The following is a 13,203-nucleotide window of genomic DNA, read 5'->3' on the forward strand; positions in this document are numbered from 1 at the left end:
TCAACTGCTCAACTTTGTCTTTGATGGTCAGGGCTCCTAGATTGTCATATATAATCGATCCACTTGTTTTTTCACATCTTTATTGTAAGAAGGACCACAGGAAGCGTCTGATTATTCTGCCATCTTGGCACCGCCTTCTGTCTCTTCACTTTTTAATAAAGTCTTTTAGTGCACAAAATTTTTCTTTGATGATGTCCAATTTGTCTATGATGTGTTTTGTTTCTCGTGTGTTTAGTATCATGTCTAAAAATTCATTGTCAGAAACTTGTATAAGGAGAAAATAAATGTTCTCGTTTTTTAAAATTGTTAAAATATTGCATGTTTAAAAAAATTTCAAAAATGCATAGGGGAAAATGATCATTAAACACCGCTTGTAATATCACCATCTATAGAGAAATGTGGTGCCCTTTATTTTTCCCTTCCCTTCCCCGTTGTTGTTAGGTGCCATCAGGTCGTTTCTGACAACAAAACGAAACACTGTCTAGTCCTGCGCCATCCTCACAATCATTGTTATGCTTGAGCCCATTGTTTCAGCCACTGTGTCAATCCATCTTCTTGAGGGTTTTCCTCCTTTTCACTGACGTTTAGTTTACCAAGCATGATGTCCTTCTCCAGGGAATGGTTCCCTCCTGATAACATGTCAAAATTATGTGAGATGAAGTCTCACCTTCCTTGCTTCAAATGAGCATTTTGGCTGTACTTCTTCCTAGACAGATTTGTTCATTCTTCTGGTAGTCCATGGTAGAGTCAATATTCTTCAGGAGCATCATAATTCAAAAGTGTCAATTCTTCTTCGATCTTACTCATTGTCCAGCTTTCACATGCATATCAGGCGAATGAAAACACCATGGCTTGGGTCAGGTTCACCTTAGTTTTTAAAATGACATCTTTGCTTTTTAACACTGCAGCAGATTTGCCCAATGCAGTGCATCATTTGATTTCTTGACTACCGCTTCTGTGGGTGTTGATTGTGAATCCAAGTAAAATGAAATCCTTAACAACTTCAGTCTTTTCTCCATTTATCATGGTGTTGTTTATTGGTCCAATTGTGAGAATTTTTGTTTTCTTTATGTTGAGGTATAACCCGTGCTGCAGACTGTGGTCTTTGATCTTCATCAGTAAGCGCTTCAAGTCTTCTTCACTTTCAGCAAGCAAGGTTGTGTGATCTGCATATCGCAGGTTGTTAGTGAGTCTTCTTCCAATCCTGATGCCCCTTTCTTTTTAATATAGTGCAGTTTCACAGATTATTTGCTGGCATACAGATTGAATGAGTATGGTAAAAGGATACAACCATAAGACACTCCTTTCCTGACTTTAAACCACGCAGTATTCCCTAGTTGTGTTTGAACGACTGCCTCTTTGTCTACGTACAGGCTCCTCATGAGCACAATTAAATGTTCTGGGATTCCCGTTGTTCGCAGTGTTATCCATAATTTGTTATGATCCACCCAGTGGAATGCCTTTGCATAGTCAATAAAACACATGTAAACATCTTTCTGGTATTGTTTGCTCTCAGCCATGATCCATCTGACATCAGCAAGGGTATTGCTTGTTCCACGTCTCTTCTGAGTCTGGCTTGAATTTCTGGCAGTTCCCTGTCGATGTACTGCTGCAACCGCTTTTGAATGATCTTCAGCAAAATTTTACTTACATGTGGTTTTAATGATATTGTTTGATAATTTATGTGTTCTGTTGGATTACTTTTCTTTGGAATAGAAACAAATATGGATGTATTCCAGTCGGTTGGACAGGTAGCTGTCTTCCAAATTTCTTGGCATAGACAAGTGTGCACCTCCAGTGCTGTGTCTGTTTGTTGAAACATATTAATTGGTATTCCGTCAATTCCTGAAGCTTTGTTTTTTGCCAGGGCCTTCAGTGTAGCTTGGACCCCTTCTTTCAGTAGCACCAGTTCTTGATTATATGCTGCCTCTTGAGATGGTTGAACGTTGACCAGTTCTTTTTGGTACAGTGACTGTGTTTTCCTTCCATCTGGTTGCCCTATTAGAAAAATTAATAAAAGGAAATATAGTGCTTAAAAGGGAGACACTGGTATAAAGATCATGCATGCACTAGAGAGAACACTTACAATGAGACCAAGAATTAAGAGTAGGAGTTAACTGGGTATGGAGGTGGAAAGAAATGGAACTGAGACGAGAGACTGCTCCTTAGAGAAAACTTAATGATTTTCTGATTTATTAGTTGACCAATAAATACAGTTGAAAGCAAAGATGTTCAGGGAGTCCTTCCAGATTTCTGAAAAGCTTGGTGACTGCTGGTGTTATGATCTGAGAGCAAAGAAAAAACAAAACTTGAGGAGCAGAAACAAATATTAACTGCAAAATCTATAAGAAAAATACTGTTTGATTACACATGTAATCTGATAGTGTCAGACCTTGTCTTAGTTCCGGAAAGCGAATGAAAACAATCAGCATCAGCCCAAACTGATTCCTAAGTGGAGGTCAGACATACCTCAGCTCTCCAAACTTTTTACCAGTTCTGACATCAGCTATTTCTCCCACAGAATTCTGTATTTCTCTGCTGGGTTCAATAATACGTTGGAGTGGCCACACAGAACTCACAGACCATGATTACAATTATGGGGTTATTTGGGAAGTAACAAGTTACAATTCAGGATGAGGATTAACTTGGAGTTAACCAGATACAACTCAGAATATAGTTAGTCAGGACAGCTTGCACACCGTTCTCCTGGTTCCCCATCTTGCGCCTCTGCTGCTCCTGCTGTTCTGTCTCTAGTGGGGTCTTGCGGTCTTCAGTTTTACAGCTCTCTTTCTCCTGGGTCTAGGACATTCTCAGTGCAGGGACTCCAGGTCCAAAGGGCGTGCTCCGTTCCTGGCTCTTCTTTGTGGTAGTGAAGTCCCTCTCAACTTCTGTGGGATTGACTCTTTTAAACCTAGCTGTATGTCAAGACTGACCAATTACCTTGACAGGCTACCGGCATCTTATTTACATAGTTGCTGTCCAGTCTTTGCAAGAGTTTTACACACCTTATATGCGTAATCCCAGTCAGTCATTTTGTGGGAGTTAGAAGACTGTGGCTAGTAAGATAAAAGCAGCTCACGGCACTGCAACATATTATAATGCCATAAATGAGAAGGACGTCATGCTTGGTAAAAGAGAGGGTCAGTGAAAAAGAGGAAGACCCTCAATGAGATGGACTGACACAGTGACTGCAACAATGGGCTCAAGCATAACAATGATTGTGAGGATGGCGCAGGACCAGGCAGAGTTTCGTTCTGTTGTACATAAGGTTGCTATGAGTCGGAATTGACTGACAGCATCTAACAACACAACAACATAAATGAGTTGAAAATTTAAAAAATAAAGCACAATAGAAGGGTTTTTTGTGCATATAATTAAAAGTCAGTGAAGCATGATGAGTTCATTGACCAAACTTGAAAAATGTGTTGTCCCTAAAAATTTGTCTGTGTTTATATCAAATAACACTGTGTGTGTTAATCTACAAGGGACCAAGTTACATAGCTGAACCCACACCTAAGCCTTAGACTCCTGACTCTCTGGAGGAAATCATGTTCAAGTTTTGCAACCTGGCCAGGCCTCGAAGCTTCTGCTCTTTCGGAGAAAATTTCTCCATCTGTGATCTTATTGCCCAAGAAAGAGGCCTGTGGAGCTGCATGAAGAATGCAATTGTCAGTTTTGGAAGGTTGTAGCTTGTTCTGCTTCATATGCAGATACCCTCAAGGTGGAGCATTGCGTTGAATCTGGGAGGAAGCCCTGCCCAGGGAAAGAGCTGAAGGCTAAAAACCTGTCACTCCCTCCTTACTGAACTCTATCTCCCCATCCTTCTTCCATTTCAGATTCCTGGTGTGGTACAGGGAGAAGTAGTCCAGTCCAGGCATCTGTGGATCATCTTACACATTCTTGCAAGCACAAGGATTTCAACTGCTCTGACAGGCTGTGTGGACCAAACATTCATCTACATCCAAACTGATGACTGGTGGCTCTGTTTCTGTTCTTGTCCCTCTTACTGAAGTGGCTTCTTGGGTTTAGAGAGGACATTCAATTAGATTTCCAGAAGCTGGAGCAAGGAAATGGTGAGTACCACAGAGAACTGGGGGTATTCTTATCATAAAGGGGGTGAGGCTCGATATGAATTGTTGGGGGAGTAGCTGTGTGCTCTGGGCCCTGTGGTTCCTCAGTGAGGTAAAAAGGTGGCAGAGGAGGCCAAGTGTCTGAGCCCTAAGAGGCATCCTAAGACCCTGCTTCACTGTCACTGGGCCCTTCCTCTACACATACGTGGTTTTTGAAGTCCTGGATGCCTGGGGTCACCTTTAATGTGACTCGCAGAGCTGGCACCATATGGCATTACCATCCCCACCCTGGGCCTTGGTGCGCTGTGTTAGTGACAGAATCTCCTGACCAGAGCCTGAAGACAGAGCAGCTCTGACTGAGGAGGCTGAGCCCGAGGCCTTCCAGAGCCATCCTTGTCCCATCACTGCAAACTGTTTTCAAGGCTTCCGCAGGAACTGCAGCCTTTTCTGTGCAGTTCTAAAACTATAGCTCCACCTCTCACACTGTGTGAAGGGGTAAAAAAAGGATGGAGAATGATATGGGAAGGCCCTGACTCTGTTTATGAGGTCCTGCGTGGGGCTTGGTGTTCCCATGATGTCACGAAAAGAATGACACTGGAGACAGTGAGTCTAGCTTCGTCATGTGTGGGTTCTCCAGACCCATCATTTTTCCAGCAGGGAATGCTTTTGCCTTAAGGATCCCAGGTGTTTGAGAAGCATGATTCTCTACGTCCTTGTCCTCCCACTTGTCTGTGCTTAGAGTTGATATTAAGTCCCTGTAATTTTCAACTGCTCTCCACAGTCTTGAATTAGAATCTAAAATGAAGGTTTTTTTTTTTTGCTTGAGAATCTCAACATATGGTGTCTTAATCATCTAGTCTACTGTAACAGAAATACCACAAGTGGATGTCTTTACAAAGAGAAATTTATTCTCACAGTCTAGTAGGCTACAAGTCCAAGTTCAGGGCATCAGCTCCAGGGGAAGGCGTTCTCTCTATGGGGGAACGTCCTTGTCGTCAATCTTCCCCTGGTCGAGGAGCTTCTCAGGCTCAGCGACGCCAGGTCCAAAGTATGTGCTTTGCTTCTAGTGCTGCTTTCTTGGTGGTATGAGGTCCCCTATTCTCTGCTTGCTTCCTTTTTCCTTTTATCTCTTGAGAGATAAAAGGTGGTGCAGGCCACACCCCAGGGAATCTCCCTTTATATTGGATCAGGGATGTGACCTGGGTAAGGGTGTTACATCCCACCTTAATCATCTTTAACATAATGTAATCTCGCCTCATTAACCACCGGCAGAAATTAGGATTTATAACACATAGAAAAATTACATCAGTCACAAAATGGAAGACACAACTACACAATACTGGGAATCATGGCCAAACCAAGTTGACACATATTTTTGGGGGACACAATTCAATCCATGACGTATGGGATGGGTATATTTAAGTTCTTGGATTTACATTTTCCATCGGCATAAAATTTCTAGATTAGTTTGTGTATTTCTACTGAGAATTGTTCGATTGAGTGGATATAAGACTTCTCAGACAATGCCTGTTTTAACTGATGTAAAAGTTACTCTAAAGCTTACTTAAATCTTGAGAAGAGTCTTAAAGACTGATACCTAAGAAATCATGCCAGAATTTCTGATGTGTTAGGTAGTTTAGCTATTTTAGGAACTTTCTCCTAGCTGAGATAAACTGGGTGTATAGACTTTCATATCTCTGGTCACTAGAAAAATAGCTCTAATTTACATTTTTATGATTTACACAAATATGTTAGACGATTTAATAATAGGTACAAATGACTAAATTTTAAATGGTTTTGTAATTACAAATGAGAATTCCTAGTGAAAACATTAAGTTTTTTATTTGTATAAGAATAATATAGTTTACTTAAACCGTGTTTTTGCAGTAGATAATACCTTCAAAGTTCAAAATTCAATGTGAACTTACAAGATATACTTTATGAATACCTTTTTCTGCTCTTGTTCTCATCCAGCCCATTCCTCTTCCACCAGCTACCTTTAGATGGCCAGCTTTATTGCTTTCTGAAACGTCTTGCCAGTGCTTATGTAAAAGCAAGGATATATAAATACCAAAAAAATCTGTTGCTGTCGAGTCAATTCCAACTCATAGCTACCGTATAGGACAGAGTAGAATTGCCCCATACAGTTTCCAAGGAGCACCTGGTGGATTCGAATTGCCAACCGTTTAGTTAGCAGCGATTGTGCTTAACCACTACGCCACCAGGGTTTAGACATTGTTATTTCCCTTTATTCTTCACAAAGTAGCATGGAATTTACACTTGCTCTTCAATTAACATTATCCCGGAGATCTTCTCATAATAATGTTTTTTGCTGTTAGTTGCTGTCAAGTCAATTCCTACTCATGGCGACCCCAAGTGCTCAGAGTAGAACTGCACCCCATAGTTTTCAAGGCTGTGACTTTTGGGAAGGAGATAGCCAAGCCTTACTTTCACGGTACCTCTTGGTGGGTTTATACTCCCAGCCGTTGGTTAATAGTCCAGCCCTTAACCATTTGGGCCATGCACGGACTCCTTTGATAACACTAACAATACATAACAAACAAAACCTCCAAACCCGGGGCAGTTGAGACAATTCCAAATCATGGCGACCTTATGTGTTACAGAGAAGAACGAGTTCCATAGGGTTTTCTTAGCCTTAATCTTTAGGGGAGCAGAATGCCAGCGCTTTCTTCCACAGGACAACTGGGTGAGTTCACATAGCCATCCTTTTAGTTAGTAGTCCAAAGCAAACCATTTGCGCCACCCAGAGACCTTCTAAAATTACATAGAGTGCTTAAATCTAAATTCTTACAAAACTCCATAATGCTGGATGTAGTTGATCTTAGTTTTGTTGTTGTTTTTTAGTCATATTGCCATGAAGGGACACTTGGATTGTTTCCAATATTTTGCTTTTACAAGGTTTTATCTGTGAATATAAACATAAATTTCTAAGATCCAGGTATCAAAAGGTTAGCTATCGAAGCCTTTCTGAACCTGAGAGAAGTAAAATGAAAGGGTTTTCACAGGACTTTGTAAAATTAGTAAGTGAAAATTACATTTCTTTCAAGTTTTAAATAATGTTTTAAATTTTCTGTTGTCAATTATATGATAAAGAGTGCAGAAAGTTTTCCTATATAACCCATTGCCGTTAAATCGATTCCTACTCACAGCGTGATAATAGACCTTGGTCAGTTTTTATGGCCTCCCATTGTGTCCCTCCCTGATCTCATCTCCTTCCTGCCTGGAGATTGTTCATATGATGTCTAGATGTTGGTATGTTGGAGGGTGATGATCCAAAGGTGGTGATCAGGGGTCAAAGGTCCCAGGTCTTAAGCTCATTCCTGGTGGATCCATCCTCAGTGAGAGCTCAGGATCCGTGGCCACTCTTCCAAGAGTCCAGCTCTTTTCACCCATGCCAGCCCACTGCTTATCCCAAACTGCTGGAATCCGCAGGCTGTGTGTGGCTTGAGTCCCTAAGAGGAGGAAGAGGTCGGCTAATGATGGTGGGGTTTTTTCATCAGCTGTACTCTACCTTCCCAGTGTCTTCAAAGCAACATTTATGTCCTGTCTCCAGAAGCAAAAATCATTTCTACCTTTTGTGTCGGGGAGACTCTGTCCCCACCATGTCCTGTCCTCGACTTGGCCATTCTTGTGTGTTCTAGTGAACACTGTGTGTCATTTCTCTGTCTTTGGATGTTGGTTATTGAAATTTGATAAATTATATTCAGGTAGAAAGAGAATCTTTTTCAGGTTATTAGAGACCCCATGCATCTAATGTAAATAAATCTGTGAATGAATGAATATAAATACAAATTTATCACAAAGGAAAGCTCTACTTTCAATATGCAAAGGAATGAATCAGGATTCATGCCTTACACGAAAAACATTTCAAAATGGATCAAGGGCCTAAATATGAAAACTAAATCCATAAAATTCTTAGGAAAAAATATAGGGGTGGAACTGTGAAGCCTAGTTTTTCACAGTGGATTACCAGAAAAGACAGCAAAAGAACAAGTAGCAAAAGTCAGAGTAGATAAATAGGACCTCATAAAAGTTAAGTACTTTGGTTCATCAAAAGACTTTATCAAAAATGTGAAAAGACAACCTATAGATTGGGAAACATTTTCCAGGACCCATATATCTGATAAGGGTCTAATATCCAAAAGATATAAAAAATGTCTATAACAGAAAGATGAACAACCCAATTTAAAATAAATAAATACTGGCAGCGATATGGAAAAATTGGAACCCTTATCCATTTGATACTGGGAATGCAAACTGGTACAGCCAGTATGGAAAACAGTTTGGCAGTTTCTCAAAAAGTTAAACCATACTATCATATGAGCCAGCAATTCCTCTCATAGGTATATAACCAAGAGACATCAGAGTAGTGAAGGAAACAGACATATGTACACCAACGTTCATTGTAGCACTATTCACAAAAGTTAAAAGTTGAAAACAATCTAAATGTGCATCGACAGATGAATGGAGAAACAAAATGTGGTACGTACATAGAATGGAATTATTACTCAGCCGTAAAAAGAAGTAGTCTTGAAATATGCTCTCCAGGCATGGACTAGTAACTTGCAATTTGCCCCCCAAAATTGGAGGATGCTGAGAGACTGAAGAAGGAGGTGGGTAACTCCATTGTGGTGGCAAAGGAATTTTATTAGGTAGAGTTAATATACAGGGAGGTCCTTGGCAGCCTCAGGACCAAAGCAGATCTCTGCACCCCGCACTGGGAGAGCAGAGGTTTTATAGTGGCAGTGGACAGTACTGGCTACATGCCAGGGATTTACATAAGGAAGACTCAGGAAGTGGTAGTGAACTAGTGGACCACATGAGGGAGCTCATGCTTGGTCTTGCAAAGCCTGTTTCCCCTTCAATCCACCCCTGGAGTCTGGCTCTTACAAACCGGCATGCTCTGCATCTTGTGCCATAGCATGAGAGACCCAGTTCCTTTCTGCCAGGGAAAGATACAGAAGTGGGATTGGCCAGATGCCATGTGATACCCATGCACGTGCAAGAGACAGAGAAGGTTACTATGTGCCCAAAACAAGGGGAAGGCTTCTCTGATAAAGAGAAGGAACTGGGGTGAGAAGATAGCCCAATTCCCAGCCTCCTCAGAGAATGCTCTGGGCCCAAGGCCTTTACTTAGGTAGCCTGGATGGGAGGCATAGAGGCAGATCGTTCCCCCAACACATGCTACAATATGGATAAACCTTTAAAACATTATGCTGAGTGAAACAAGTCAATCACAAAAGGACAAATATTGTATTATCTCATTTATGTAAAATAACAAAAAAAGGTAAATGTATAGAGACCAAAGATTATTAGTGGTTACTAGGAGATGGAGAAAGTGAGAGTCATTGTATAGGAAGCAGTGAGTGATTGTTTATGATGATAGGAAATTTGGCAATGATTATGGGTGGTGATTGCACAACATGATCTATGTAATTGATATCACACAATAGTGCACCAGGAAAATGTTGAATTTGCAAATGTTGTTACATATATAATTTTTTACATTTTTTAAATTTTTATGTGCAAGTTTACATAGCAAATTAGTTTCTCATTAAGCAGTTAATACGCAAATTGTTTTGTAACATTGATTGCCAACCCTGCGATGTGTCAACACTCTCCTCTTCTCCACCCCAAGTTCCCTGTTATACTTAGAGACTATATCCTTTTCCTCATTAGCCAGGACAAAGTCATATAGCCTCCCAGAGCTATGAGAATGGACAGGAAATGGAAAACCCAGAGATGGGGAGAAAAGATCTGTAAATCACCCATCTGATAAAGAATTTGTTTCCAGAATATATACAAAACTCTTAAAACGAAAATAAACAAGCAACTCAGTTGAAAAATTGCATAAAAGATCTTAATAGATGCCCATCAAAGCATATATATAAATAACAAATGAGTATATAGAAAGATTGTCAACATTTTTAGTCTTTAGAGAAATGGAAATACAAATCACAATGAAATATCACTAACACCCAGTACAAACCTGTTACCGTCAAGTCAATTTGAACTTATAGTAACCCTATATCATTATACACCTATTCATAATTACTAAACAAAAAAGTACCGAAGTCTCCAAGTGGTGATGCTGAGTAGCATCAGGAAGTTTATACAATAGTTGGAATGCAAAATAGTACGGCCACTTTGGAAACCGGCCATTTTTTATATAAAGTTAAACATATGCTTACTACACAACTCAGCCATTCCACTCCAAGAGATTTACTCAAGTGAACAGAAAATTTATGTTCACACAAAATTCTGTATGCAAATGTTTATAGCAACTTTATCCATAATCATCAAAACTGAAGTAACCAACTTATTCTTCAAGAGGTGAGTGGATTAACAAACGGTACATCAGTACAATGAAATACTACCCAGCAATAAAGAGAACACACTTGTTCACATAAGCACTGACATGAATCTTTGATATATTTTTCTAAGTAAGGAAGCCAGACCAAGATCATACGTATTTTTTGTTCCATTTTTACAACATTCTGGAAAATTTAAAATAGGGAGAGAAAACAGTTCCCTGATCTGTTTTTTCCTGGCAGGAGGGGTTGATTACAGTGCTGCTACACAACGGCATTTTAAGGTGTATGGTGCTATCTTGATATTTACATGACTAACCATTTGTCAAAACTATAGTATTATACATCACAAAGAGTAAACTATACTATAAGCAGATTTAAAAAATCATCCAAAATATTTGTGAATCTCAGGATAGAAAGCAGACTGTGACAGTTGAAACTAACTGTATTGAAGATCTCTGACATTATCTCACTGACACTGGTTAGGGAGAAAGGGACTGACCTAAAGAACTTTGGAAACCGTGTTTTTTTCTGGAAACTGTAAGTCTGAATACAAAAAGAACTGTACAGAAACAGGGAGCTTTGTTGTTGTTGACTCATAGTGACCTTGTGTAAAACAGAACAAAACACTGCCCAGTCCTGTGCCATCCTCACCATCATTGCTATGCTTGAGTCCATTGTTGCAGCCACTGTGTCAGTCCATGTCCTTGAGGGTCTTTCTCTTTTTTGATGACCTTCTAATTTTCCAAGCATGATATCCCTCTCCAGGGACTGGTCCCTCCTGATAAAATGTCCAAGGTATGTGAGACGAACTCTTGCCATCCTTCTAAGGACCAATCTAGCTGTACTTCTTCCAAGACAGATTTCCTTGTTCTTCTGGCAGTCTATGGTAAGTTCAGTATTCTTTGCCAGCATCATGATTCAAAGGCATCAATTTTTCGGTCTTTCTTATTTATTGCCCAGCTTTCACATACATACGAGCCAATTGAAAACACCATGGCCTGGGTCAGGCGCACCTTAGTCCTTACAGAGGCATCTTTGCTTTTGAACTCGTTAAAGAGTTCTTTCGCAGCAGATTTGCCCAGTGTAATGTGTCGTTTGATTTCTTCACTGCTGCTTCCATGGGCATTGATTGTGGATCCAAGTAAATGAAATCCTTGACAACTTCATTTTTTTCTCCATTTATCATGATGTTGCTTATTGGTCCAGTTGCGAAGATTTTTGTTTTCTTTATGTTGAGGTGTAATCAATCCATACTGAAGGCTGTGGTCTGTGAGCTTTATGAGTAAGTGCCTCAAATCCTCTTCACTTCCAGCAAGCAAGGTTGTATCATCTGCATATCACAAGTTGTTAATGAGTCTTTCTCCAGTCCTGATGCTACATTCTACTTCATGTAGTCCAGCTTCTCGGATTATTTGCTGAGCACACAGATTGAGTAGGTATGCTGAAAAAATACAACCCTGATGCACACCTTTCTTGACTTTAAACCACAGAGTATCCCCTTGTTGTGTTTGAATGACTGCCTCTTGGTCTATATACAGGTTCCTCATGAGCACAATTCAGTGTTCTGGAATTCCCATTTTTGTTAGTATTATCCATAATTTGTGTTGATCCACATCAGTTGAATGCATTTGCATAGTCGATAAAACACAGATGAACATCTTTCTGGTATTCTCTACTTTCAGCCATGATCTATCTCACGTGAGCAGTGATATCCCTTTTTCCACATCCTCTTCTGAATCCAGTTTGAATTTTTGGCAGTTCCCTGCCCATGTACTGCTGGAACCACTTTTTTGTGTGTTTATTGTTGTAGTTTAAGTGCAAGTTTATATTTCAAGTTAGTTTCTCATACAAAAATATATACATACATTATGTGACCCTAACTGCTGTCCCTATACTGTGACAGCACACTCCTCCTTTCCACCCGATTTCCGATGTCCATTCAACCAGCTCCTAACCCTCTCTGACTTCTCATCTTGCCTACTGACAGAAGCTGCCCATTTAGTCTCATGTATCAACTTGAGCTAAGAAGCACACTCTTTACGAGTATCATTTTATGTCCCACAGTCCACTCTGATCTGAAGAGCTGGCCTCGGGAATTTAGTTCTGGATTGACAGAGATTCCGGAGGCCATGCTTTCCGGGGTTCGTCCAGTCTCAAACCATTAAGTCTGGTCTTTTTACTAGAATTTGAGTTCTGCACCACACCTTTCTCCTGCTCCGTCAGGGACTCTGTTGTGTTCCCAGTCAGGGAGGTCATTAGTGGTAGCTGGGCACCATGTAGTTCTTCTGGTCTCCAAGATTATGCAGTCTCTGGTTTATGTGGCCCTTTCTGTCTCTTCGGCAAATACTTTCCTTGTGTCTTCGGTGTTCTTTATTCTTTACTCTAGGTGGTTGGGACCAATTGATGCATCTTAGATGCCCGCTTGCTAGCTTTTAAGACCCCAGCTGCCATTCACCAAAGTAGGATGCAGAACATTTTCTTAATAAGCTTTGTTATGCCAGTTGACCTAGATGTCCCCTGCAAGTGTGGTCCCCAGACCTCTGCCCATACTACTCTGTCTCTGGAAATGTTTGATTGTATTCAGGAAACTTCTTAGCTTTGGTTTAGTCCAGTTGTGCTGACTTCCCTTGTAGTGTGTGCTGTCCTTTTCTTCATCTAAGATAATTCTTGTCTACTATCTAGTTAGTGAATAACCCTCTCCCTCCCTTCCCACCCTTGTAACCATCAAAGAATGTTTTCTTCTGTGTTTAAACCTTTTCTTGAGTTCTTATAATAGTGGTCTTATACAATATTTGTCC

The 13,203-nt window shown here is 40.3% G+C and overlaps 1 protein-coding gene across 1 annotated transcript in view; it reads left to right on the top strand.

Moving 5' to 3' along the window:
- Positions 1–13,203, top strand: part of LOC111822045 (zinc finger protein 420-like) — a 35,227-nt gene that overhangs the window by 12,723 nt on the left and 9,301 nt on the right. Inside the window, exon 2 of the mRNA XM_023738779.1 lies at positions 3,837–4,073. Within this exon, the coding sequence (XP_023594547.1) occupies positions 4,071–4,073 (3 nt within the window). The 5' untranslated portion in view covers positions 3,837–4,070. The remainder of the gene's footprint in view (positions 1–3,836; positions 4,074–13,203) is intronic.

Source organism: Trichechus manatus, unplaced genomic scaffold (assembly GCF_000243295.1).
Source record: "Trichechus manatus latirostris isolate Lorelei unplaced genomic scaffold, TriManLat1.0 scaffold00122, whole genome shotgun sequence".
Classification (NCBI taxonomy): Eukaryota; Metazoa; Chordata; class Mammalia; order Sirenia; family Trichechidae; genus Trichechus; species Trichechus manatus.